Source organism: Bombus bifarius, unplaced genomic scaffold (genome assembly GCF_011952205.1).
Source record: "Bombus bifarius isolate JDL3187 unplaced genomic scaffold, Bbif_JDL3187 scf7180000008008, whole genome shotgun sequence".
In the NCBI taxonomy this organism is placed as follows: Eukaryota; Metazoa; Arthropoda; class Insecta; order Hymenoptera; family Apidae; genus Bombus; species Bombus bifarius.
The window spans coordinates 2,238,415-2,264,371 of NW_022884386.1; the positions used below are offsets into that span (position 1 = coordinate 2,238,415).

The 25,957-nt window shown below is 35.4% G+C and overlaps 5 protein-coding genes across 5 annotated transcripts; 1 reads left to right on the top strand and 4 right to left on the bottom strand.

The window, feature by feature from the left end:
• Positions 1–549: 549 nt before the first annotated feature.
• LOC117206588 (odorant receptor Or2-like) lies at positions 550–22,080 on the bottom strand. The gene is made up of 7 exons (XM_033446066.1): positions 21,604–22,080; positions 14,860–14,873; positions 2,058–2,515; positions 1,574–1,673; positions 1,400–1,510; positions 837–992; positions 550–772 (listed from the first exon to the last, which is right to left on the bottom strand). The coding sequence occupies exons 2-7, from the start codon at positions 14,869–14,871 to the stop codon at positions 722–724; spliced, it is 888 nt and encodes a 295-aa protein (XP_033301957.1). The 5' UTR covers positions 14,872–14,873; positions 21,604–22,080; the 3' UTR covers positions 550–721.
• Positions 3,558–6,323, bottom strand: LOC117206737 (odorant receptor 13a-like). The gene is made up of 5 exons (XM_033446329.1): positions 5,243–6,323; positions 4,196–4,295; positions 4,010–4,120; positions 3,744–3,899; positions 3,558–3,661 (listed from the first exon to the last, which is right to left on the bottom strand). Exons 1-5 carry the CDS (start codon positions 6,031–6,033, stop codon positions 3,608–3,610), a joined length of 1,212 nt encoding a protein of 403 aa, XP_033302220.1. The 5' UTR covers positions 6,034–6,323; the 3' UTR covers positions 3,558–3,607.
• On the bottom strand, positions 7,053–10,697 carry LOC117206736 (odorant receptor 67c-like). Its single transcript, XM_033446328.1, has 5 exons — positions 9,689–10,697; positions 7,693–7,792; positions 7,503–7,613; positions 7,236–7,391; positions 7,053–7,164 (listed from the first exon to the last, which is right to left on the bottom strand). Exons 1-5 carry the CDS (start codon positions 10,504–10,506, stop codon positions 7,111–7,113), a joined length of 1,239 nt encoding a protein of 412 aa, XP_033302219.1. The 5' UTR covers positions 10,507–10,697; the 3' UTR covers positions 7,053–7,110.
• Positions 11,132–13,276, top strand: LOC117206738 (aquaporin AQPAe.a-like). Its single transcript, XM_033446330.1, has 6 exons — positions 11,132–11,264; positions 11,328–11,503; positions 11,636–11,779; positions 12,201–12,434; positions 12,523–12,603; positions 12,906–13,276. The coding sequence occupies exons 1-6, from the start codon at positions 11,231–11,233 to the stop codon at positions 13,122–13,124; spliced, it is 888 nt and encodes a 295-aa protein (XP_033302221.1). The 5' UTR covers positions 11,132–11,230; the 3' UTR covers positions 13,125–13,276.
• LOC117206740 (protein lethal(2)essential for life-like) lies at positions 17,919–25,752 on the bottom strand. The gene is made up of 4 exons (XM_033446332.1): positions 25,387–25,752; positions 19,329–19,550; positions 17,979–18,134; positions 17,919–17,933 (listed from the first exon to the last, which is right to left on the bottom strand). Exons 1-3 carry the CDS (start codon positions 25,636–25,638, stop codon positions 18,033–18,035), a joined length of 576 nt encoding a protein of 191 aa, XP_033302223.1. The 5' UTR covers positions 25,639–25,752; the 3' UTR covers positions 17,919–17,933; positions 17,979–18,032.
• Positions 25,753–25,957: the final 205 nt, after the last annotated feature.

Below are 25,957 nucleotides of genomic sequence, written 5' to 3' on the forward strand. Positions count from 1 at the left end.
AGAAGAGCTGTATACACAGTATGTATATACATGTAAACTCCCTAGAGTTCAAGGGTGATAGTGACTTTCTTTGTTTCACAGACAGAACGACTTTCTTTGTTTTACGGACAGTCATTTTGAGAGACACTCGTTTCCCAAACGGACGGACAGAGAGCAACATCAGAGATAGACAAGATAGAAGAAAGAGTAATTATTTAAAATATTGAAGATTGACGGAGAAAGATCGGTAGCTCAGGACGTTGAAAATCGCTTCTCGATTTTCAGACTTCAGAATCGATCACCTGAATTACCATGTGATTAACGATCTTACATACATATTTGCAGTTCGATTATTAAAGTATTACGGGCACTATGGTTTTGAAATTACCTGTTATCGTAGAATGAAGCGAATGATTTCATGGAGGACAGAAACTGCGCCGAGTTGGATAGCAGACTACTATGTCATTCTTGGCGATAACTGCTTTTCAACTGATACTTTGTTGCAGTGGTTCGCGAAAAAATTTGAACACTTATACAAAGCTTTCAGAAATATATTACATGCAGTTATTATACAAGAAGTTTTGAAATTTCGGTATTTGCATAAGTGTCTGGAAACACGTAGTCCAGGAACTGTAAAATCTAGTAAACTAAAATAAAAAATATACCTCGGCATTCATTGCTATAAGATCTCTAAGTGACACTATACTACGCCTCATAAGTTTTGTGCAAAATTAATAAGACATTAAGTCACGTTCCGTAGAATATTTAAATATCCCATTGACGCTTTCATAATCTAGAAAATATATTTTGCAGTGCGAACAAATTTTTGCGAGATTACAGTCTTAATATGTACTTACATCGCTAAAGGTCGATAAAGATACATCCATCACTTTCACCGCAGTCAATTTCATCGGATCATTTGACATAATCATCATTAGTACCACATACCGAGCCTGTTTCATCGGGAGACGGTACCAGTTTAACGTGGCGCACGTTTGTGCAAGATTATTACTCTGGTAAGAAAGTTGACAACAAAGTTCACGTTATTAGTGATGTTAAGAGTGGTGCGTAATAATAAAGTGCAGATGTTTGTGCAAATTTAGATTTTTATGAATACAGTAACCACATTAACTATTGCTGACAAACTGTCGTGTTATTTTATAACTAATCTACAATTAAATAAATTAATTATCAATTATGCTAAGAGAAAAAGATTTCTATTATTTATTTGAATTAACAATAGTAGCACAGTTTCCAAAATTCTGGTGTCCATTATAACGTATCTATTATAATGTATAAAATATCGAGAATATAATACTCGTTATATTTAGAAGCTGAAAAAGGCTTGTGCTTAGACTGTATTTCTTCAGTTGTATCTACAAGTATTATGAATTTAAAGAAATATCCGCAGTCTACGTACTTCGTCGAGAAGAAGTTGGCCAATAGAACAGATCGTATAGCAGGTGAACGTGAAAGTTGTTAGCAGTGTAAAGCACACCACTATAGTGACGGTATTAAGATTTTCCCACTCCTGAAATATAATCTATGATTTATTTAAAAAAAGCTAATCAACTTATTTTTATATCGTTCGTACCACTATGACAGCATATCCTATCAAACAGACAATACCCGCGCCGTTAAAGAGCTCAAGAAAGGAAATGTACTCGGAGAGCTGTTGTCCGTTACTTAAGAATCTGAAAGGAAGATGATGGACGCTATGAATATGATATTTGATACTTCGTCACTGAACAAATCCTTGGATTCGATTAAAGAACTCATTACAAGAAATTTTTCTTCGCGTTGCCTATTTTATTCTAATAAAGAAATCAAGTTAATCATTAATCTGATATCTTCAATGTGGCCAATAATATCGAGAAAGTGTGGTTCTAATAAACAAAATTTTTATGGAGCGGTTTAAAATTTATTCGACTTTAAGTTAAGACACAGATGTTCTTGTATAATAACGATTCCATTACGAGCTTTGCATTCTCACTATTGAAATGCGTAATTTTTAAAAATTAAATGGAAAAATTTTACATAAATTGTTTTTGTTATGAGTTCTCCAATCTTCCACTTACTTTTTGATCTTTCCATGATACTCAACGATATTTGCCATCTTCTCTTGAATAATTTCCTCGCTGGTATTCGACTTGTCGGTGAGATCCACCAATTTGTCCATTAAAATCCTTATTAAGCCGCATGTATGCAAGCATATCATCATCATGATCCCAATGGCTCCGCTGAATACTGTGTAGATGCAAAAACCACTCAAAACTTGTAATACGAAAATTATCTCATAATATGGAGTGATCTGTTCGTTGATAAATGGAAAGTACGTTGGACTGGGTAATATTCGTATAGTAATATTATTCGGTAAAACAATACTGCTCCTTGTAAGTGGAAGAATAGTTCGATAGCAGAAACCACCAGAATACAAAGTGAAGGCCGCTATGAACACCACTCTTTCACCGATTTTCGCGTTCTCACGAAAGAGTCGTCGATTTTCTTCTGTGCTGTGTAGCCAATCGTTCCTTATCTCCTCCGATAGTATTCTTATATCTTTCATCCTGTACAATATAATAATGTACTTGATCAACTGGACGAAGCTGTTGATGTACGTCGTTATTATTTGCAGTTTCCTTTTGTTGCTTTTTTCCTTGAAGAATACGTAGTAAAAACCTGGACTGACGAAGAACAACGTCAAGGAAATAATAATGAAACGAATAACCCGTTGTAATATCTTCATGCACAACGACGATTCTAGAGGAAGTGGCCAGACACCGAGTGCCATTATAAAGGGTTCCACGTATCTTAAACTTTGCTTCAAATCCTTCTCTATTCCTTTTTCATCTTTTGCTTCTTTTGTTTTCATCATTTTCTTTTTCCAGTGGCTGAAAGCTCAAGCTCGATTGGTCAAATGTGCGTGATGAAATGCTTACAAAGGGAAGCACCACTACCCCTTTCAAACGGCAGGCATACGCTTGCGTTTGCGTTTATAAATTTTTAAGCATCGCGAGATGAGTATCGAATGGCGTCTGCCATCACATTTAGTAATCGCAGTAAATTATACGTATCTTGAGAGTAATTTAGAGATCGATTTCCGGCAAATATGGTGAAAACTTTTCAAGTTACTGAATTGAACCAATGCATCGCCACTAATCCCTTCCGCTCTATCCCTCTATAGTCTAGTAAAATATAATTTCCCGTAGAAATATCATATCTGTATCCAGAAAATTATGTGTTCCTACAGAGTTTTGCAGAGGTTCGTTGCATCTTCGTGTTTGGTCATAATTCATTTTGTTAATGCTGATTCAATGATCTTCCAAGAAACATTTTCTGTTTTCATTTTTGCAGGGATTTCACGGACCGCAATATCTAACAGTTAGTCATTTTAAAGAACTATTGTAGGGAGGAATGAGTTGTTCGTGTAGTTATTTAATAAAATAGTAGGCACAATGTGTATTGAATAAAATGGTGGACAGAATGAAGGAGAGAAATAAACAAAAAGAAAACGTTTATTATCTTTTTTCAAACAATTTCATGTGTAATGTGTTAATATTTATTTTTAATCACATTTATTTTCGTATATGTTGTTGAATATAGTAGAAATCTTTTTTTGCTTGAATTTTCATGCTGCCATTGCACGCAGAACATTGAAATATGCCGCTGAAGTTTTAACCACCTAAAATTATCTTCGTTTCTTTTTCTATTTAAAGTTTTGCTACTACTACGATTTAAAAAACATATATACATACGGAACTTACGTCGCAAAATGCTTGAAGCGAGAGATCTAATATCTTAGCCCCAGACAAACTCGATGGTAATCTAGTTCTTAGTATGATTGTCCTTACATTCTTAGCTTCGTTCAACGGAAAATCGTACCATGGCAGAGAGTACGATGTTTCTCCTATTCTCTCGCTCTTTTCAGTAAATAAAGCGGCATCAAAAAAGGGAGACGTATATGAATTAATATCGAAATTTACTTCAAATATGTTTGATAAAAAGAGATCGGTTGAAACTGGAGGCGTACCTCTTGTTTGAGACGATCACCAATGAACGATATTATAAACACGTTTACAAACATCGATGTCATTAATACGAAATATGTTATTGTACTGAATGTTTTATGATCTTCCCATTCCTAAAGAATAGTGGATTATAACATTCTTTATTGTTCAATTTCTTTCGTATTATTAAATATTAAATTCTGCTATACCATAATCACGCCAAATTCTAGGAAGCATATTACAATGGTACAGCCAACCATCTCCGATAGAAATACGAAGCTAAGAGATTTTCCAATAACTGCAGAGTATCTATAAGTGATTTTTTTTAAACGTCAAACAAGAGCAGTTGTAATTAGGAAAAAATTAAAAAATTATTAATATAAGTAAATATATACTATGTGAAAACTAACTAGGTGTATGGTCGAGGTCATATTGCTATCGACAAATATTTCGAACGAATACCTTAACGATGGTAGCGATGATGGATGATAGCGACCAAAGCATCGAGAAACCGCGCTGACTAGTCGAACAGAAAGCAGGGTGCATAACAACACTGAAGTGTTGTTCCGACGCGTATAGATACAATAATGACGAGAATAAATCTTGGGAACTACCTCTTGATAACATTTTTACGTAAAGTGCAATTTTGTTGCATGGTCGTGTAGTGAAACATAGTATAGCCATTAAATACATACATATACAATATACAACAATATCATTTTGTTAACCCTGTGGAGATCCTAGTTGATTTGTAAATATTTTTAAACAGATGCGTTGCAAAGATTGCCTCCAAAAACAGCTGTTATAACAAATGAAATTTATATATTCCACGTACAGATCGTCGATTTAAACGAATATTTTTGTTATTTCGTTTATTACTGTGGATCTAAGATATTTCTATACTTACGAGTATATAGTACTATCATTTGTTATACATATATGTTATATATATGTTATACATTTGACATTTTAATAACGATAAATTGTATCTATTTTTACATAAAAATTGATATTTTTATAGAATATATTTATGAAAAGAGGTTAACAGTTTATAAAATAAGATTAACTTTTGTTATTGTATATTCGTCGGATACATCACGATCTACGGCAAAATTTTTAGGACCACGACCTCTGCAGGGTTAAATTAATAAACCTGCAATCTTTGTACTCAAACCTTACATATAACAAAGAAAAACTCGTTACATATAATAATATGACGTAATATGTATTACATATAATAATATAATAATTCTTACTCAATTGCTTTCAGATGACATTGAACGATATCAGCAATGCGATCGTGCAAATCTCGTTTATCCCATTTACGAAGCTTCTCGATTCTTCTACTGGTAACTTCGAACAAACAGCAAGAATGCATCGTTATAGAAGCAATCAAGCTATAAATTCCATAATTCGTAGTCATTATGATGCAACTGATGCACATCTGGACGACAAACGTGATCTCGTAGATCGGTGAATCTTCGATGACGAAGAAAACATAATCACTCAAGTAAGGCAAAGGTATCTGAGTGGTATTATCAGCTTTCACGATTCTCTCCGATATTAAAGGCAAAATAATATGGTAGGGCAAAGCACCAGAGTAACCAAGGGCCAAATATACCATTGTAAAATATCGTCCAATTTTTGCACAATTCAGCATTATCAGCCGATCTTCCTCGCATTTCACGTCCTTGTACTGTATTTCGATCTCGTTCAAGCAAAACCGAATTTCTTTTCTATTAAAAATTAGAGTCCAAAATTTAATGATCGCCAAAAGGCTAAAAACCTGCGCGGCGATCACCTTCATATACTTGGTTAGATCTTCGCAATCGAAATAAGTATAAATCACGTGTGGTATTAATAAGAAACACATGAGGATAAAAATTGTTACTGTTTGGATATACATTTTAACGTTATCTAGAAACGTATCCTTTCTAGGCCAAATTCCTATCAGCGTTAACAATGTCTTGGCGATGTGTATCACGTATTCGGAATCCGATTTGTAATGCTCGTTACGATAAATTATATTTTTTATTTTCTCGCTCATATCGGCCGATAGTTATGTGTAGCTTCCTATTTCTTGCGACGTGCGATAGAACACTGTTCGAAAGGTTGCAGAAAGTATTAACAGACATTGACCATTGGCGCTTGCGTGGAAAATCAGATGGAACGATTGCCCGAAGACAATTTGTTACAACCTCATGAAACCGTAATGCAAATATTTCGAGTGCAGATTCGAAAATTAGTGCAATTTATTTAATACGTACTTCGCGAAGTCTATTCCCGGAAGTAGCGCAACTACGTGCTCGGCTGCAAAACGCACGCTACAATTTATATCCATTCCGATTGAATCGTCTCGTATGAATAAATCGCAATTCGAAGATTGTCCAAAACGTTTATCCGTTTTTCGATCATTTTCTTGTAATATCTGTCGTGTTTTCCGTCATCGGTAGGAAAATCGTTTGCGACGAAAAGAATAGTAAAACTATACAATATCTTTTGGTACGATTTAATGTATGAAATTTCTTGTGAGTTCTCTCGAACTGCATAATCGTGCGCTGATTTGAAGAATACGACGTTATCGTTCACACTCGGTAACATAGTTTCTTTCTAACTATCATTACGAAGCGCGATAGCCACCGATGATTAACATCGTAATTCGAGTGCTGATTATGGTAAGAGCACCGTTACGGTAGCCGTTAGTTCGAGTTTAAGGCTTTCTGCGGCATCACGGAGAACGACATTAAAAATAGAGATTCTAAAAATGAGTTTATTGAATTTAGTCGGGACCCGCCGAATGAATTCAACGTTTCACGGTGTTTTTCAGGCTCAATACAATCCATTCAGGAGGGCACGACAGTACGACGACAATGTTCATCGCCAAGTGGTGGACCGCGGCGCCAATTCGACGTGATTTCGTCGATCTTCTGATTATGGTAAGAATACTTCGTTCTTTGTATTGGTCGTTGTTATGCTTTATTGAATAATGAGTCTGTTGTATTGAATGGAAGAGTCTGATAAATAAGAAAAGAATATTTATTATCTTTCTCAAAGCATCTTCATGTGCAATGTGTTACTAGTTATTTTTAATCACATTTATCTTCGAACATGTTGTTAAATATCTTCATACCGTCATTGCTCGCAGAAAATTGAAATAAGCTGCTGAAGTTTTACAAACCTACAATAATCCTTCCTCTGCTCAAAAAGTTTTCTATCGATATATTTAAAATAATGTGTATGGGCACTTACGTCACAAAATGCTTGAAGCGAGAGTTCCAATATGTTCGCTCCAGACAAACACGATGGTAGTCTGGTTCTGAGCATGATTGTGTTTATGTTCTTCGCTACGTCCACCGGAAAATCGTACCATGGTAGAAAATACGATGTTTCCCCTATCCTCTCGCTCTTTTCAGTAAATAAAGCGATATAAAAAAAGGGAGACGTATATGAATTAATATCGGAATTTACTTCAAACATGTTTGATTAAAACAGATTTGTTTGAAATTGGAGGAGTACCTCTTGTTTCAGACGATCACCGATGAACGATATTATAAACACATTTACGAAAATCGATGTCATTAATACGAAATATGTTAGTGTGCTCAACGTTTTATGATCTTCCAATTCCTAGAAAAACAGTGGATTATAGTAACTCGTATTATTTCATTTCTTTTCTATTTTAATTAAGTACTACATTCTGTTATACCATGATCACACCGAATTCTAGGAAGCATATTATAATGGTACAGCCAACCATCTCCGATAAAAATACGATGCTGAGTGATTTTCCAATCAATGCAGAGTATCTGCAATGTATTTTTTAACGTCAAACAGATGTAATCAAAAAGATATATGTGTAGAAAAGATTGATAAGAAAAGATTAATGTGTGTTACTATATGGAATATACCATTGAAACAATCTCGACACTTGTTTGTTTTCGACAAGATGTATTTTAATTACGATCACACATCAAACTCCAATGATTATATTTTTTATAATAGTCGTAATTGCGTATAATAATATATTATAGTATATTAATAGGTCTATATATATAGGTCTAATATATTATAGTATATTAAATAAAATCTATTTAAAAAAGTCAATATATATATTATATTGTATATATAGTGTATAATATATTAAATTGAATTTTGGAAATTAGTATGCAATAATGAAATTGGCATTTGTAATTGTTATTGTTTGTAATTGTTATACAACTATTTTGTTAGTTGAGAACATCTTTATTTTCAGATTCTTTTAATTTTCGAATTATTTTTCAGATTGAAAGAGGAATACTCTAAACTGATACAGCTATTTCTGATACTAATACAGTCAATGATATTTAAATATTAAATATGTGTATATTATAAAGTAAATAGAAAAATATATTATTACTATATTTTTAATGAGTAATTTAGATTTATAGTCTGATGATTGTATAAAAGACACGTTCCATAAATGTTATTTTTGATCACTAATTCATCATTAATATATACACTTTGATAAAATTTACATACTATTGCAATAATCAATCAAAATGTCTAGGTACTTATTGGATAGAGTATTAATGTATAATGTAATATATCTATATAATAAAATATGTCAAGAGGCATCCAGTAGGGGCATAGGTTTATAATAACAGTTAAGGCAGTATTAAGTATCGACCAATATTTCGAAGAGCAGGTTTAACAACTCTCTCCCATCAGAAAGGACTGAATTACAGAAGGGACCGAATTACAGAAGGGACTGAATTACAGAAGGGACTGAATTACAGAAGGGACTGAATTACAGAAGGGACCGAATAGCAGAAGGGAGATTTGTTTCGACGATTACGAAAATGTGCATTGAGTTACATAGAGTTCTAGTCAGGAACATATAACTTATGTTCTTGACAATAACATACATAAAGTCCAACTATGTTGGATAAACACGTAGTTAAATATATATAATATAACCATTTAAATATGTAATACAAATATATAATTCTCTTAACACAGTGGAATATGTAGTTTATCTGTAAGATGCACGTAGAAATCCTTTTATAAACATTTTCAAATACGTACATCGTAAAGCTTGCCCACAAAAAGTAGTCATTGCATATACATATGTGTATTTACATATTCAATATATGTATAAATTCTATATGTCAAAAGAACTTTCAGTAATTTTTTATCTATATTATAGATAATTGGCATAAAGAAGTATTTACATTTTGTTTAATAAACACAGTAAAATAACAATATAATATAGGAATTATACATTCAATGTGAGAATAAGATATAGTTAATTCCTTGACTATTAATTATTGCAATTAATTCCTGGAAGAAGCAACAACCTCAGGGTAATAGGCTATGCTACACATAAATTATCATTATTATTGTTATTTTATTTAATAATTGATTGTTAAAATAATTAATAATAGATAAATTCTATATGTTTTCAGTGTACTAAAAGTATTTCTGTGCGTAGTATAAATTAAAATCACTGTATTCCACGGGTATGATACGATCTATCTACGGTAGAATTTTTGGATCCACAAACCCTGCAGTGTTATAAATATAGTCCTATATTCTATTATTCTCAAGCTCCACACACAAATAATGTAAAATTCGTTAATACCAAATGTAATAATAAAACGATACTTATTGATTTATTTATTAATGCTATAAACTTAATTACTAAATAATATAAAAATTCTTACCCAATCGCTTCCAAATGGTACTGAACGATATCAACAACGCGATCATGTAAATCGCATTTGTTCCATTTATGAAGTGTCTCGATTCTTCTACTGGTAACTTCGAACAGGCCGCAACAGTGCATCGTTATAGAGGCGATCAGGCTATAAATCCCACAATTCGTAGACAGTATAATGCTACTGATGAATATTTGCAAGACAAACGTGATCTCGTAGATCGGTGAATTTTCGACAGTGAAGAAAATATAGTCGCTCAAGTAAGGCAAAGGTATCTGAGTGGTATTATCAGCTTTCACGATTCTCTCTGATATTAGAGGTAAAATAATATGATAGGGCAAAGCACCGGTGTAACTAAGGCTCAAATACATCATTGTAAAAAATCGACCAATCTTTGCACAATTGGTCATTACAAGTCGATCCTCTTCGCATTTCACGTCCCTGTATTGTATTTCGATTTGGTCTAAGCAAAATCTAATTTCTTTTCTATTAAAAATTACCGTCCAAAATTTGATGACCGCCAAAAGGCTGAAAATCTGCGCGGCGATTACTTTCATGTACTTGGTCAGATTTTCGCAATCGAAATAAGTATAAATCACGTGTGGTACTAATAAGAAACACATAAGGGAAAAAACTATCGTTGTTTGGATATACATTTTAACGTTATCTAAGAACGTATCCCTTCTAGGCCAGATTCCGATTAGTTTCAACAATGTCTTGGCAATATGTATCGTGTATTCGGCGTCCGCTTCGTAATGGACGTTGCGATAATTCGTAGAATTTCCGATTTTCTCACTCATATCGACTGATATTACTTTTTTCATGCCTTCGAACGTACGGTAGAACTCTGTTTGAACTGCTGCGAAAAATACTAACAGACAAAGACTATTGGCGCTTGCGTGGAAAGTCGGATGGAACGATTGACCGTAGAAAAATTGTTACCAGCTTATGAAATTGTAATGCAAATATTTTCGAGTTTAGAATCGAAAATTGGTGCAATTTATTTAATACGCACTTTACGAAGTTTATTTGCGGTTGCAACGCGGAACACGTCCGTATGCAAAGTGAACGCTATAGTTTCATGTCTATTCCGACCAAAATATCATCTATGAATAAATCGGGGTTCGAAGATTGTTCAAAACGTTTACTCGTGTTCTGGTCATTTTCTTGAAATGCGCGTGCGATTTGCTTGTAGCATTTATGTAACTCGTGCAATTTTTCCCTTACCGGTAATAAAATCTTCTTCCACAAAAAGGTTAGTAAAGCTGTACGATGTCTTTTGATAGGATCTAACGTAAGCTCTGAGTCAGAGCTTTGGAAAAACATGAAATTTCTTGTAACTCCTCTTGAGCTGCATAATCAAGCACTGATTGGACAAAGAATGCAACATATCGTTCACACTCTTCGATAAGACTCTCTTTTTTCACATTATTGCGGAGTATGATAGCCACCGATGATTAGTATTGTCGAACGGAATTCGAGTACTGATTGCGGTAAAAGCATCGTTACGGTAGCTGTTAGTTCAAGTTAAAGGCTCGCAGGGATACCATGGAGAACGACACCCGCAGCAAAGATTCCCAAAGTGAGTTTATCGAAATTAGTCGGAACCTGATGAAAGAATTCAACGTGTTCTGGTGTTTTTCAGGCTCAATGTGGTCTGTGCAAAAGGGTACGACCACGATGTTCATCGCCGAAGTGCTGGGCACTGCGATACTTCTGTTCATTGGTTGCATGGGTTCTTTAGGGACGATGGGACCGATATTGCCACCGCCATTACAGACATCTATGGCGTTCGGTATGACTGTCAACCTTTTGATTATGGTAAGAATATTTTACATTTTGTAAAAAAAAAATCGAAGAAAGGAGAAATAAGTTTTATGAGGCCCGTTGTAATATTGCGATTATTTATTTAATTTATCACTGCGATTATAGAGAATCTAATTATTATTATAGATGTTAGGACATATAAGCGGTGCGCATTTAAATCCTGCTGTCACCATAGGGGCAGTTATTCTTGGAATTAAAACCATTCCAACGGGTATTCTCTATGCAATAGCACAATTCATTGGAGCTACTATCGGATATGGATTACTAATGGTACGAATTTTTAGTTTTATTACTACTGTACGAACATAATTAACTAAAACGATCGATTTTTCTGTAATAACTTTGTATCTTTGTATTTGTATAAAACGTATCACATAATTTTGAACTGATTTAAATCGCTATAGACAGTAATTACGTGATATACGCGATATACGTCGAATTTTCACTTATGCATATATATAAATTATTATATTGATTGAACATATTACATAACACTTTGTATACGTATTACACGAGTTTAAAGCATTCTTTGTAAATTTTTATACGATTAAAAGATGAAAAATTATCTTTCTTACACTAATCTGACGTCAGACTTTAACGATAAACCGATACGTCATAGATATATCGCGATGATAAAATCTTGTTAACTACTGTACTGAACGTTCGTTTAATTGTAATTTTAATGGAACAGACAATAACTCCGCCCGAGTTGTTCAATGATGGATATTCTAATTCATCGGTGGGCCATTGTGTAACTGTCGTTCATCCTGGAATCAACACCACGCAAGCCATTTTAATCGAAATTCTTTGTACGTCGTTCATACTTTGCGCAGCGTGCGCTACTTGGGACCCAAGGTGCGCTCATACAACAGATTCCACGGCGATCCGATTTGGGTTCTCTGTTGTTGGCATTTCACTCGCGGCGGTAAAAAATTTCACAATTAAAAATATGGCAGTTTAGAAAACACAAGAAATTTATTCATGTGTATATTTTGGAAAATATACATTTTTAGAGTCCTTACACTGGTTGTAGTATGAATCCTGCGCGTACTTTCGGCCCAGCGTTTTGGAATGGGAATTGGACGGATCAATGGGTGAGCTGAGTTTTATTACTGAATAATATAATTTATTTGATGCCTCTGCAAGATTAACACAAATCTTTCCAGCGTAATATTTTATATAATCTTACGATCTTAAACTTTAATCTTCATCGTACTCGATAAAAAACAAGTTTCCGCACTTTAGATTTCCCTTGTTAACGTTATCGGTTCGGAGATGATACCTCGTAGGTTTGAGAAAAGAGCAGTGCAAATATTTGTTCACAGTGCGCTGATTAGATTATATCATAAGTAGCGATAATCGTTATTTTTTCTTGCTTTCATAAAAATTTTTCTAGATTTACTGGTTCGGACCGACTGCAGGTGCTTTCCTTGGAACATATACATATGTGTATCTGTTTGCGGAGAAAAAAGCGGACGTACAGGACCTACAAGATCATCTTAGGTATATAGAAATGAAGTCGATTAAAGCATCGTTGCAAGATATACATGCCAAAGAAGAAAAAAATTTTAAGGAAGAAAATCTCGTATTAGTAAAGGGCGAGGAAGCTGCTTGATAACCGTTAAGGTACGATTATTCATTATCGACCGTTAGCAACAGTATTCCATAATATCTAAAGTAGTTCAATGACGCCACCACGGGTGTCGCTGCACGTTAAAGTATAGCGTGCACTGTATTTCCATCAACGTATATTGCATTTATCTCGTATATATTTATCTCATCTTGTATTATTTCAACAAAATTGACATCACTTACTTACTATTTAACAGTGTAAGTGTGATTTATAGATTAATTATTTTATGGTTATGTAGTTGTAGGATGTATAAATAATGTAACGATTTCTTTAATTCAAATTATTTAATATTGCCGGATGATATGAGAGTAACTTGTACTAAGTGATGCAACAATTCTCAATATGTCTAATTTAAAAATTCACATATTTATATACAAAAAATATATTTAAGTTCATTAAAAAATCGAAATGAGACGTAATTTCTTCTAAGTAGGTACATACAGTACTTAGAGTGTCAGAGTATCTTCCAAGTATTTTTTAATCATACAGTTCATACGATTTCTATTTAAAGCTATTCTATTCTCTCAAGGTGCTCAGCATTTTCCTCAATGATCTGCTTTAATGAACCAATCTAATCAATGTATGTACACACTAGACAAATAACTACTTTAAGAAAGTAGTCAAGTGACGACGTGGAAAGGTTTATTTCTGACATGAAAATTCTGCGCAGATTCATGTTCCACAAATACGTCGTCACAATTTGAATCAATAGGGCGGCTCTAGAATTTTAAGCTCCAATCACACTTGTGTTCTACGTCTTGGGGGTTAAATTACTTACGGTGTAACAAAACACCTGCTTGCCAGTTGTGTATTTTATTTTCAATTCACAAATTGCATTTGCAGTATCTGAAGTTATAAAATTTCTTAGAATTGGAAGCATCATTACCTTTTTATTCTTTTATTAAAGTAAAGTTGACGTGCAACGTGTCCCTGTAACCATTTTATCTATGTATAATGAATATCATACCAGTCTAGACGAAAATGGAAACGTAATGGAAACAAATGTTTGTTTTTTCCGAGTTGCGCTTTATTATGTAAAGATCAATACGCGAAACGAGGTGACAATCATTGGGTATAAACCTATTATTAGTTCTTCCACACAACGTCTTAATACTTTTTTTCATAAAATATACCGTCAGGAGCACCACTAAATAACCACCAGTTATAGACATGCAATTATTTCACCAGATTGAGGTTCCGTATTAATGAACGAATCGATTATTTAAAGAGTTAATTTTTACTTTAAAGCTCTTTGACGATAAATTTTATCAACGACTTGTTTTTATGTGCATCGCCACCCTATATGTAAACGGTATCGGATTTCTAACCGCAACATGTTGTAAAAACAAAGAGGAAACACAAAACAGGGAGATAGTTCTCAGGTTATAGTAGCCGCAGCGGAATATGTATTAATCGTGTAATGTATAATTTGGTCTAACTGTGCGTATCTGCGTAAGCTGTAATTAAGGAAACCTGCCATATATTTCGACATAGCTTTACGCGTAATATATTTCCAAACAGTTCATGAGAATTTTACTTTTTCGAGATCAGGGCTAATTGCGCATTTAGACGTTGTTCTACTCGTTCAAAAGGAACGACCCAAGAGTACGTGATCAAAAGCACGTCATTACAAGTACTCTGGTACATTTATTATATACATATAGATGGACGTTTCTCTCTTTTTCTATTTTTCTATACACACGCGTGCGCGTAATACACACACACACATATGTGAGTTTTATTCTATATATATAGAATAAAATTCAACCGCTGCAACTATCGATTACCCGCTGCATCCATCCATGGAACGTTCTGGAGACCGAGACTGGAGCATTTGAAACACGTTGTTTCTGTTTTCAATTGATTCATTTCTTCTATTGTTAATAATATTATTTGTTTCTATGAGAATAAAATCCAAAATCTCAATGACAGAATCCAAATTTTTCTCCTTCTTGATAAGCACGATGTTATATAACAAAATTGAATCCCCATAATATTTTCAATCCTCATTATCGTTGCTAATATCATGTATATGTGTAGTTGACGCGACGTTAAAACGTATTAAAAGGTGAACTCGGTCGATAAGAAGATGGCCGCTATTGCGTGCGACGCAACGGTTGATAAAACAACGTTTAAATGTTGAACATCCATAATCAGCAAGGCGCACAAATACCACGAACGTGACAATGCATTAAGCCATGTGAAGATCAGTATCGTTAACTATATGTTAGTTTTTAAATATATCCGACGACTCAGCGGTTGCATAGACAACGATATTAAATTTATAGTATTCCATACGAGCATCGTCCGACTATATTATACACATATATACATGCGTATATGTATATATCGAGTTGTTAAGCAGCTACAAAACCGTATCATTCCAGAATGTTACGCATTCGTGCACCTGAGAGAGCAATGAAAGCATTAGGAGACACGCGGTCTGCATCCAGCTGGATACATATGTCGATAGACATATTCCGGTTCTGTTCTTGCCCCTCCCGGTTGTGTGTGAATTTATCGCGAACATCTGCTCAGCTTTATGCTGCCGCTTCTATGGCCAGGCTGCCTGGTAATTTTCCTTTCATCATTCAACCCTTAAAATTATTCCAGTTTTCATTATTGTATATTACATGTTTGAAAAGCTGCACAAAAGATTTTATATCGTAGGGATCTTGGCCACGATTCTTATTCCCATGAATAAACTTGCATCAGTTACGCGCCCTTCAAGCAAGATACTACGCATTAGGTCAGAAGACGCATACGAAAAATCGATAGAGCTACAGCTGTCACGTGAAGCCTGTATTGCGCAATAATACGCGCCCTTTGCATAAGCGTCGTTGGTTTTGGAAGGTCGTTGTGACACGTGATTGAGTAAATGCGATAAAATTAACACGTGATTAACGTGTCACGTTACTTTTCCTGCCATGATCAACCTCATTAACCTCAGAATGCTGACCTGTATCACGCTATACATATATGTAGCTCGTGTATGTTTGCAAACATGATGCTATTATTGCGTGACATGGGTCAGAGTTATGACCGTGCCTCCGAATTGTCTTAAAGTAACGAGCTTCCTTATCCTCCTTTTATTTACCTTTCTGTCCCACCGTACCGATGGAATTCGTTTCTAGCAAACATATGTTTTGGGATAACTACGCAGCTTTCATGACGAAATACGCCATGTAACCTGGCCGGGATTTTGTTTCATTAACTGACCATTGCTCTCCCCACCTTGAGAGTGACTTCACAGAACGAACTTCTGGTATTCGCGCTCAATGGAAAAAATAGATACTTAATATTTTCTAGAAATGTGTGTTTTTCGAAAATTGATCATATAAGATCACTTGTTGTGACCTGTCCCTTTGATTAGTGATTCAGCAGTAATTCTGATAAAGATATGCACCGAATTGTTCATTACCATCTATAGACTTATGTACGATAACAACGTCATCTCACTCATACTTGCAGAAGAACAAAAATGAAATCTTATCTCGAGTTATTAAAGATAGCACAAACAAGAGAAGCACTCATGTAAAGTTAAAATACTCGTTTTGCTTGTTGAATGCAAGCTAACATTGTAAGAGATCGAAAAATGTTTCCAAAGATTCGATGTTTGTTAAAACATTGTTAAAATAATTAACGACAAACGAGGCGTGGCCTATAAGCTTCTGAAAAATCACGCGTAGTAAATGGCATCGTTAAAGACAACCTCGAACTGTCCTTGACTTCGGAAACTACGTAGTATTTCTAAGGAGTAGCCCTTTCCCCTGACGTTACGACGAAAACAAATAGCCAAATAATACGAGGTTAGTCGTTCCTTGTTTCTATCACGCACATAATCCAACCATTCGAAGTGTAAATATATAGGTATAGAGGAAGGAAATGTACGTTTGTGTGAGTGAGGTTATGGTGGGGACCAGGTGGGAGATTGTGCCAGAAATCTCGTCGTTGCCTCCCCGATCAATACTCGGATTTTGCTTGTTTTTTCCACAAAAATCAGTTAAATAGCGATAACTGTGTCATTGAATGATAGTTTATGGTACGAGGAACACGATGGTATGAGTAGCTGTTGAATAAATGATGGAATAAATATAGAAATCATGAGTCGAAAGAAAATGCGCATTAGGTGCCGGTTGCCGGCGTAACTTCTCGAACATTCAGTACTGCGACGCCGCACGGCTATATAAGAGGGCCGGCCGGCTTGGCTCGGCGCATTCGTAAATAAACTTTCGTTCAGTTCAGACGCAGCGAACACCCGAAGACCCACCAACCAGTGAACATACCTCTACTTCTTTTACGTGGTCCACGAGGCTGCTGACAACACGACGAGAAAATGTAGACGAGACGGATTCGGTGCGGAGCGCGACAGTTTACCGTGGGTATTCCTTTTAAGTGGTTTGGATTCTTTTTTTAAATTGTAGTTTTGTGGTTTGGGTTTATTGAAAGCTTTCGCTTCTGCGATATTACTTTTGTTTTATAGTAGATACATTGAAATACATTGCTATGACAATTTACGCTTTGACTTTAAATAAATTATCGAGTATTGAATTTATCAGATACGTAAAAGATAAAGCAAAAGCAATAACGTTGAAGCTAGTTTGATATTAGCAATTATTTAAGAAATATATGGTACACTTTGATGAATTATTTTTGATGAAAATTTTCTATATCATTTTATAACAAATTTAACCCAAGGGTTTAAACAGTTATGTATATATGTGTGTTTTTATATAATTTTTTCCGATTTATAATATCATATAAAATTCTACCGAATTATTTTATAAGAACTCTATATAAAACTCTATATATCTTTATATAACTAAAAGAACTCTTTATATAACGTAAATGTAAAAAAAAGATTATGTCAAAATACTTCGGTCGTGATTATTATTTTTCTTCCGTAGTCGTTTCTATTTTGACCGGTTTACTCGCCGGTTCTCCTGTTTTCGTGATTTCAATGATTCGTTCAGTTCCGCTAGGTGTCTCTCCCTGAAAGAAAATGATAACATAAAAAACTAAGTCGTTATATAGATCGTAAAAGCGATCACGAAACAAATGAACGAGGCTTTTTATATTTGTTTTTATAGTGAACCCTACGGGGTCGGTGCTTGAACAATCCGTACGCAACCATAATCTGGTCAGATTAGAGTTCGAAATTTCCTCACACATTTTGAACTATTTGAGAAGAGCACCTCGAGATACAGGCATTAGGTAAGCGGTCATTGAACCGACGTATTTCTATTGTTCTACAGTTTTAACGCTAATATAAGATCAGAAAATTAACATTAGGGCTCATAGTGTCGCTACTTAATTATGCAATTCGTGATATTATATTCTTATTTAAAATAATACCATAAGCTATAAATCTATATAAATTTGGAAATATTTCACATTTCAAAGAATTCTCTTTTGAACCATATTTCAAAAATCCTTTCGAATCAAAATTGTTGATACGTAGCGTCACTCTAGCCTGTTTAGTTACACATCAGTTATATAGATGTCGCCCTTAGCCTCTCTATGTCAAATACGTCTATAGTGTATTTTCACGATGTCTTCTCAATGCTGAGTGAATCGTAAAGTACTCCCTGATCTTTTAATTGACATCTAGATGAGGAGCACTCGCTAGTTTCGGACTTTATCGATTTTAACTACTTCCAAGTTGACCTTTTTTTTTTATTACTATTACTAGACATTCGATTATATGTATATATACATATATATATATCTTTGACCAACTAAAAATTATATACTATATCTTTTACAATTATACAGAAATTTTGCTCCTTGAGTTATTTATCGAGTTAAAGTCGATAAACATTGTTACGAATACTTTTACGAATGTGCCTCATCCACGTGAAAGTCTTTAATTCAACGTGACGTTCTTTTTATAGTTTAGAGCAGACTCGTAGTTTGAGGTCGAGAATAAATCGTCGGCACCATCTTGTCTAAACGAATACTCTACTACAAGGGCACACGGAACGTTGGAATTGAGAACAAAAAATAAGTATACCGAATCAAATAGAACGGGGAAAAGATACAAAAACAATAGAAAAACAAAACAAAAGAAGGCTAGGAAGAGAACGGATCATTTTCCTAAAGTGCGCTCTAGCTTTGCGAATCGAGAAGCGTCGGGCGAGTCCTTCGCTCGGATTCGCCACCGAGCTCTCCTCTTCGTCTCGTTACCTTTTTGGGTGCCGTGATAGTTAAAACACCATCCGAAGAAAGGCTCGAGGTAATATTGATCACATCGTGAGATGGAGGCAAGACGTATCTCCGTACGAAGTGTCTGCTGATAAATCCGTGCTCGTCTTGTCTCTCCTCGTGTTTGGCTTCGACAATAACGTTGTTACCGACCGTCTTCACCGTGATCTCCTCCGGTGAGAATTGTTGAACGTCCAATATTACCTGCGCAGATCAGAACGAAGCAGTTAAGACAGGTCGAACGGGGAAAACTATCATTTTTTAGGAACACGATGTTGCGTGTAGTAACCGATACGATGTATCAAAGAGGCCATAACAGAGATCCATACGACCATTGAAATATATTTCTACCATCCAATTCTTGATTACACACGTTTGTATTCTGTTAAATCTACCGACAAAAAAGAAAAAAAAGATACAAATCATCTTTTATTGCGAAATTTAAGTATCCAGGCTTTTCACAACACCGATTATCGAAAGAGGCTCGCTCATTTAAATTACCGCCGCTTTAAGGCAGGCGAAGGCAGCCTTCGCCTGCTTCCGAAATCTGCATTTATAATTAATTTGTTAACCAGTCAGTCTGTATATCAAGATAACAAGTTTTCTCCTTCGGAAGACCTTAGGTATCTGTCTGTTGGATACACGAGAAATTTACAACTATTAGCTATTTAGCCACCATACGCACAACCGTTTCTAAAGCCTTCTTTAATCACTCTAATAGTACTCGAGAGAGAAAAAAGCGTAACTCAGTGGAAGAAAAGAAGTACCTATCAAATAAAAGCCGTTCTTCCGGTTAACTCAATTTGTCCACGTAGTAACTTCTAGTTACGAAGGTCGCCGGAGTTTATAGAACATGAAGACACAGTAGGAAAGAAAAAATATGTAGGAGTTAATCCCAGCTTTTTCTACTTTCTACCCGTTGCAAAGTTTTTTCTTATTTTTCATTCTCGTCCTGTATTTTTCATGTAACACCAGTGTTTTGTAATTTCCATTCTACGTGAATGTAACCGTTGAGAACGAGCAAACCGAGAAGATGTAGCTGATAAACACATCTATCTGGAACATCGTTTCCTCCCCCCCTTTTTTTTGTTCACTCGTAAGAAAGACGTGCGTGCAAAGTATACAAGTAGCAGGTGAAATCATTTTCTACTATTGAGCAAAAAGAGAGAAACAGAATCGTCACGTTGACACGCGTGTTTTGTACTTCGATCAACAATTTATCTCGTGGTTAGCAGCTTCACTTTGGAAACAAACATTAAGTGAAAGAAAGCGAGGGTAAACGCATCAGTGACAGCAGAGGAAAAGCGAACCGCGGTTCTTCGGGTGATATCAGCGTGATCCCAGGACCCGGGGAGCAATTTTCAAAGTTAGAAAATAAGGAAAGAGCTTGTGCAGAATGATACGGAGAACCTTCACTTTCTTTCGTACATTTCGGGCAAAGTAGTAAGAGACCGTCAAACAAATTTTAAATCTCCAGTGCTGCTGCATATTGAATACAGAGAAAGAGAGAGAGAGAGAGAGGGAAGGAGAGAGTGAGAGAGAGCGCGAGTAAGAGCGACACATTGTGCGCTTGCATTTTTGTACATATAGAATATTTCGTATTGAATCGTTTTCTATGGTCCTGTCGTTGATGATTCGAGAAGCATTTATTTTTATATAGAGATTATTATATATATAGCGAAACAGAAAAGAGATCTGAAAGTTTTAAGGGAAAGCCGTTTTTTAGTCCGAGAGGCGCCCCCATTTCAGGGGGGTGCTCCGACACACCTCACACTTTCTCGATTCTTTCTGTCGACAAAAAAAAAAAAAATAAAAAAAAATAAAGAAGAAGCAAAAAGAAGACTGATACGATATCCATGTAACGATCCGTTTTTTTTCCGGATTTCAATGACAAAGAAAAGTCGTCCTCTTTGAATATTTCAAGGTATTTGGTATCGTTTGTTGAAACGGAAACAAAATCCATTTGCGAGTGTAAAAGTTAAAGAGAAAAAAACAAAGAAACGAGAATGGCGAAAGCCGGTTAAACTGTGATTTTTGGAAGGAACTTCCGGCATAATAAAGCGTGTGTCTGTCAGAAAATAGTCGCGTGTACGTTTCGAATTGTGTGTAAACAAAACTTCTTTTGCTACAAAATTTTGACAATTTTTCGCTATTCGAGTTTTTTTGAAGAAAAATAGTAGTTTTCGAGACCTGACTTCATCTTACCACAACATTTTTAAGCCCCCTCTTCCTTGAGGGAGGGGGTCCCTATATACATATATATATATAAAAGGAGAAGGAACCAAAAATTGAAATTGTAATAGCCCCGAAAAACGTTCCGAATCTTTATACCACTACACAGAGCTGTGAACCATTTGAAAAGAGAGGGTTGTAAGGCGAGGAGAGAAATCAATTTTTAGAATCCTTTATGTGTCAAACTTGAGATAGAGAATTATGCAGCAGAGAAAGAATATGCTGGGGGAAAGCAGCAGCAGCAACAGCAGCAGCAGTAGTAGTAATAGTAGTAGTAGTAGTGGCAGAAACAGAAATCGGTTTTCGGGCCTTCTGGTGTTCCAGTTCTTTCGTTCGTTTCGTTGATTGTATTTCTTGAAGATTGTGTCCCCTTCCCCCCTTTTTTTATTTTTTTTTTTTGTTTCTTCTGTTATAATTACTTTTAATTCGATGATCGAATTGCTTCATTATAACAGTTCTGTATTGAAACGTTGCGTTGATAGTATTACTTTTCAATCGTAGAGATATTTGATATTTTTAGTTAATATTTTTTTTCGTTTGGCTTCATTAATTCCTTCTCTTTATCTCTTTTGAGTTACACTATCTCCTTTAATTCTTTCTGTATTTCCCTTTACGAATGCGCTAATTTCGTTCCCACTTCCTTCTTTCTTTACGTTCCACAACTAGGTTTCTAGGTCTTGAAAAATAATATTCGATACATTCGAGATTTCGAGATACGACGTTTCGTTCATTTCATTTGATTTCTTATCTTCTTAAACACGGATATATATTTCCAACACGTTCTGTACTTATTGGACGACACCTATGATAAAAATTCATAAATGACAACAATATAAAAAGAAAAGGTTATCACTTTAGATTGTCTCAGCCTAAGTTAATCGACCGTTAAACCGCGAAATAGTGGAACAAATATTTCGCTCACTGTATTAAAGAAACTCCAATCGCACGATATTATGATAAAATAAAAGAGAAACAGTAAAAAAGAGAGAGATGGGCCAGTAAATGTTTAGCCTGTTCTAATCCAGTGTATTCAAATTATTGAACATATTTAGCTTGTGGCGATATAATTACTTAAAGAAGCTTTCAAATAATCCCTTGATATCAAAGCGAGAGTTACTAAGTTACAACGGTTACTTAAGAAAGACAAACCAAACGAGAACAATTTGTATTCGGTGTAAAACAGCTAAAACAATTAGAAGCAGAAAAAATCTACGAGAAAGGGAGGTGTCGAGTGTGTGTGATGTGCTTTAAACATTCAATGCTCGAAAGGTTACAAATATTCCAGGCGTTTTATCCAGTTCGAAATATCAAATATACCGATACGTAGACAAAAAAGATAACTTTTTCTGATCTTTGAACTTACAAGCTTCGTAATATGTGTATATAATTGTGCAGAGATGAGAAATTTGATAGGCAAAGGAATGCGGGTCTGATTGGTGGCTATTGCCTCACTATTGCTTAAAATTTAACAGAGCCACCTCGTGTCATACGTATTTTCGTAATTAGCTGAGATACTTATATGAAATATATGTTATATATTATATATTATACATTATACATTATATATTATATACTATATATATAGTGTCTTTTTGAAATTCATTTTTAGAAGTTCGCTTACTTTTGATATTTTCTTTTGCTCGTTCCTCTTATCGAAAGCACCTTTTACTCGTGAAATATCGGTCTTTGACCAATATTTTTCTTTATTCTTCGTTTCCTCGAGTTTTCCTTTGACTCGTAGCTATTTCGAAGCCTAATTTAACGCTCAACGCCATTAGCAATAATTAATATTCCGAATACCAATCCGTTTTTACTGGCTGGACAAATAATTAATCTTCTTTCAACTAACTTTTTACATACGATCTAAGACCAACGACGGCTATCCCATTACTTTTTGGCTCCGGCCGAAAGTTATGGGATAGCCGTTGACTGAATATATACGTGGTGCTTGCAATGACGCGTACAAGGATTATCTTTGTGAATCTTCAAAATCCGATCGAATACTAGCAATAAAAGATTATAATAGAGCGTTAAATTTCCAACGAATTTCAAGCACATTTATTTGGGTGTTACTAACAGAGTTGCTTCAAGTCGTGTCGCGTATATCGTGTATATTTCAAACATTCGAAGCGTCCGACTTATTTGAAGAATCACGATTTACACGTTTTTTGAAATTGCACGAACAAACTTCAACCAGGTTTAAGGAACCAAATTGTCTCTTTTAGACAAGCTGTATAATATTAACTATCTTCCTTTTGACGTTTTGATAAGCGAAATCTAACAAAAGTTGCAGCTAATTTTCTAATCGGTTAAACAAAATACATCGTCTTCTCTCCTTTGTCTTCGTTCTCGACCGTGTTCGATCATTATAACAAATTAACGCGACCCTAAACACTCTCAATCCTTTCTTTCAACTCTCCTCTTCCATGGGATTCCACGTACGCGTGGCATCCTATTGAAGACGAGAGAAATCCCACGTCCAGCCCCTTGCAGCAGTACTCTCCCATCCTGTGACGTACAATAACGATCTTGAACGCAAGTTCTTGAAACGAGAAAACATCCAGTGAGACGTAGATTCTATAATTCACGTCGAGATATCACGATTAAATAGTAATGACGTCATATTGTTAACCGTTCTAATGCAAAGTATAGTGGCGACTTGAGGCCGTCTTTCGTACATCGAAATCAAATATCCCCGCGGAGTTCCACAGTAACGTTACACAAAGTGAAACTGTACGAACAATGTGTAAAATCGAAGCGTGTCACGCGCCCCTCCTCCAACAACGATTTCACGCTTAATAACATATATTTACGATCGACAACTTTCAGAGGCCATCGGACGAGTTACGAAGAAGCTGTAACGAATAACAAAAATTAGTAGAATCACTGGTGTCAAGAAAGACTATGTTCAACAGATCAAACGTAAATCGCTTGCTTAGCCCTGAAATCGGCGTTTAGCTAAAGGAAATTTGATAACGCACAGGTTCGTTTCTAGCAAGCATCACACATAGTACTATTGACAGAAATAGCAATAGGGTACATACACTGCTCAGATTATCTGAGAACGCATGCCAACTAAATTGCTTTAAATTATTCCAAATTGTCCAAAGTAAAAGGTCTCTAAATTCAAGTAAATCGAAATATTAATTCGAAACGATTTCTTAGCGACGCAATAAATTCGTAAGATATAAACATCCGTTATTAATCTATCGGTAATTGTTGATTTGATAATCCAGTGACACCTAATTAACTGTAGTCTTCCAAAGAGATCACATCTGATCCATATCCATAGTTACCACTCGAACCAGAAGGGTAATCCTAGCTATACCTATTGTTTTTGACAATAGGTGTGGTTAGATACCATCGAGTGATAACTATGGATATGGCTCGCGATTCTCTATAATCCTATCAACAGTACATCAACGATGGTCGAATCAATCAATCCACGAAATGATTCTTGAAAAGCTTCTCAAAGAGTAAGAAAACGACAATACTAGAAACAACAATACCTTCCCTTGTTCGCCGATCAACAGCGAGAAATTAACGTCAAGAGAATCGAGCCTATGTTTCCACCTACGTCATTGGATCTATTTCCCTAACCATACACAAAGACAGATCAAACGAACCATACGCTTTGATCCTCCAGATCCAATAAGAATCTTACGATTCATTCGATGTATCCTGCATCATCCCATGGGGCTTTGCAAGTCTAAATTCAGTTTGCAGTAGAGTCACATCGCAATTGTCGATTACGCGATTTACTCGTACAAACATCTGAAAAAGGTCGACGCATAAAATGGTCACAAACCTGGAAGTTGTCCTTGTCGTCGATCTGGATCGTGCTCGATCCACTCGAGGGCTGAGGCGTCACGTTCCTCCAGGGACGGTAGTACCTATCGCGAAAGATCGAACGTAGAGGCCTGTCGAGGTTGAGATCGGAGAACCGTGATAGGAGTTCGTCTCGATTTAATCCTCTGCCAAAGTGTTGGTCCATCAATCTGGACATGGGTCGATCTAAATCGTCCCACCAGTCACGGAATATCAATGGCACCACCGACATCTGAAACGGTAATGAACAATGAAGAAAATCAGTAATATCGGTCAGTTCTTGCTTTTCGATTTCAGGACGTAGTTTAGATCGCGCAATGATGATATATACAGGAGAAAATAACAAGAAAGGAGGATACTCCGTTTTGACATGTGGTTAAATATAATATTACAGGACAATTAAACGTTTATAACGTGAGACAGAAGTTTGACGGATTAAGAGTTAGGCTGTAAGCTGTTTTTAATTAAGAACATGCCAGGCAGATTTCTTTGAGCTTAAAAGAAAGAAAGCACGTAAACGTGTGTCAAATCGCACAATCGCCTATCGTTAT

What these genes read in the sequence shown, in the direction of transcription:
- LOC117206737 (XM_033446329.1), bottom strand. Translation starts at nt 6,033, where the DNA reads ATGAGCGAGAAAATAAAAAATATAATTTATCGTAACGAGCATTACAAA. An exon ending in GTGATCGTCTCAAACAAGAG is followed by an intron (nt 3,900 to 4,009) that starts GTACGCCTCCAG and finishes TTTACTGAAAAG; the next exon opens with AGCGAGAGAATAGGAGAAAC. An exon ending in CGCTTCAAGCATTTTGCGAC is followed by an intron (nt 3,662 to 3,743) that starts GTAAGTTCCGTA and finishes AGATAATTTTAG; the next exon opens with GTGGTTAAAACTTCAGCGGC.
- LOC117206736 (XM_033446328.1), bottom strand. Translation starts at nt 10,506, where the DNA reads ATGAAAAAAGTAATATCAGTCGATATGAGTGAGAAAATCGGAAATTCT. An exon ending in TAGAATTCGGTGTGATCATG is followed by an intron (nt 7,614 to 7,692) that starts GTATAACAGAAT and finishes CTGTTTTTCTAG; the next exon opens with GAATTGGAAGATCATAAAAC. An exon ending in GTGATCGTCTGAAACAAGAG is followed by an intron (nt 7,392 to 7,502) that starts GTACTCCTCCAA and finishes TTTACTGAAAAG; the next exon opens with AGCGAGAGGATAGGGGAAAC.
- LOC117206738 (XM_033446330.1), top strand. Translation starts at nt 11,231, where the DNA reads ATGGAGAACGACACCCGCAGCAAAGATTCCCAAA. An exon ending in CCGCAGCAAAGATTCCCAAA is followed by an intron (nt 11,265 to 11,327) that starts GTGAGTTTATCG and finishes GGTGTTTTTCAG; the next exon opens with GCTCAATGTGGTCTGTGCAA. An exon ending in GGAATTGGACGGATCAATGG is followed by an intron (nt 12,604 to 12,905) that starts GTGAGCTGAGTT and finishes AAATTTTTCTAG; the next exon opens with ATTTACTGGTTCGGACCGAC.
- LOC117206588 (XM_033446066.1), bottom strand. An exon ending in TAGGATATGCTGTCATAGTG is followed by an intron (nt 1,511 to 1,573) that starts GTACGAACGATA and finishes ATTATATTTCAG; the next exon opens with GAGTGGGAAAATCTTAATAC. An exon ending in CTTTATCGACCTTTAGCGAT is followed by an intron (nt 773 to 836) that starts GTAAGTACATAT and finishes TATATTTTCTAG; the next exon opens with ATTATGAAAGCGTCAATGGG.
- LOC117206740 (XM_033446332.1), bottom strand. Translation starts at nt 25,638, where the DNA reads ATGTCGGTGGTGCCATTGATATTCCGTGACTGGTGGGACGATTTAGAT. An exon ending in ACGACAAGGACAACTTCCAG is followed by an intron (nt 19,551 to 25,386) that starts GTTTGTGACCAT and finishes TGATCTGCGCAG; the next exon opens with GTAATATTGGACGTTCAACA. An exon ending in CTATCACGGCACCCAAAAAG is followed by an intron (nt 18,135 to 19,328) that starts GTAACGAGACGA and finishes ATTTTCTTTCAG; the next exon opens with GGAGAGACACCTAGCGGAAC.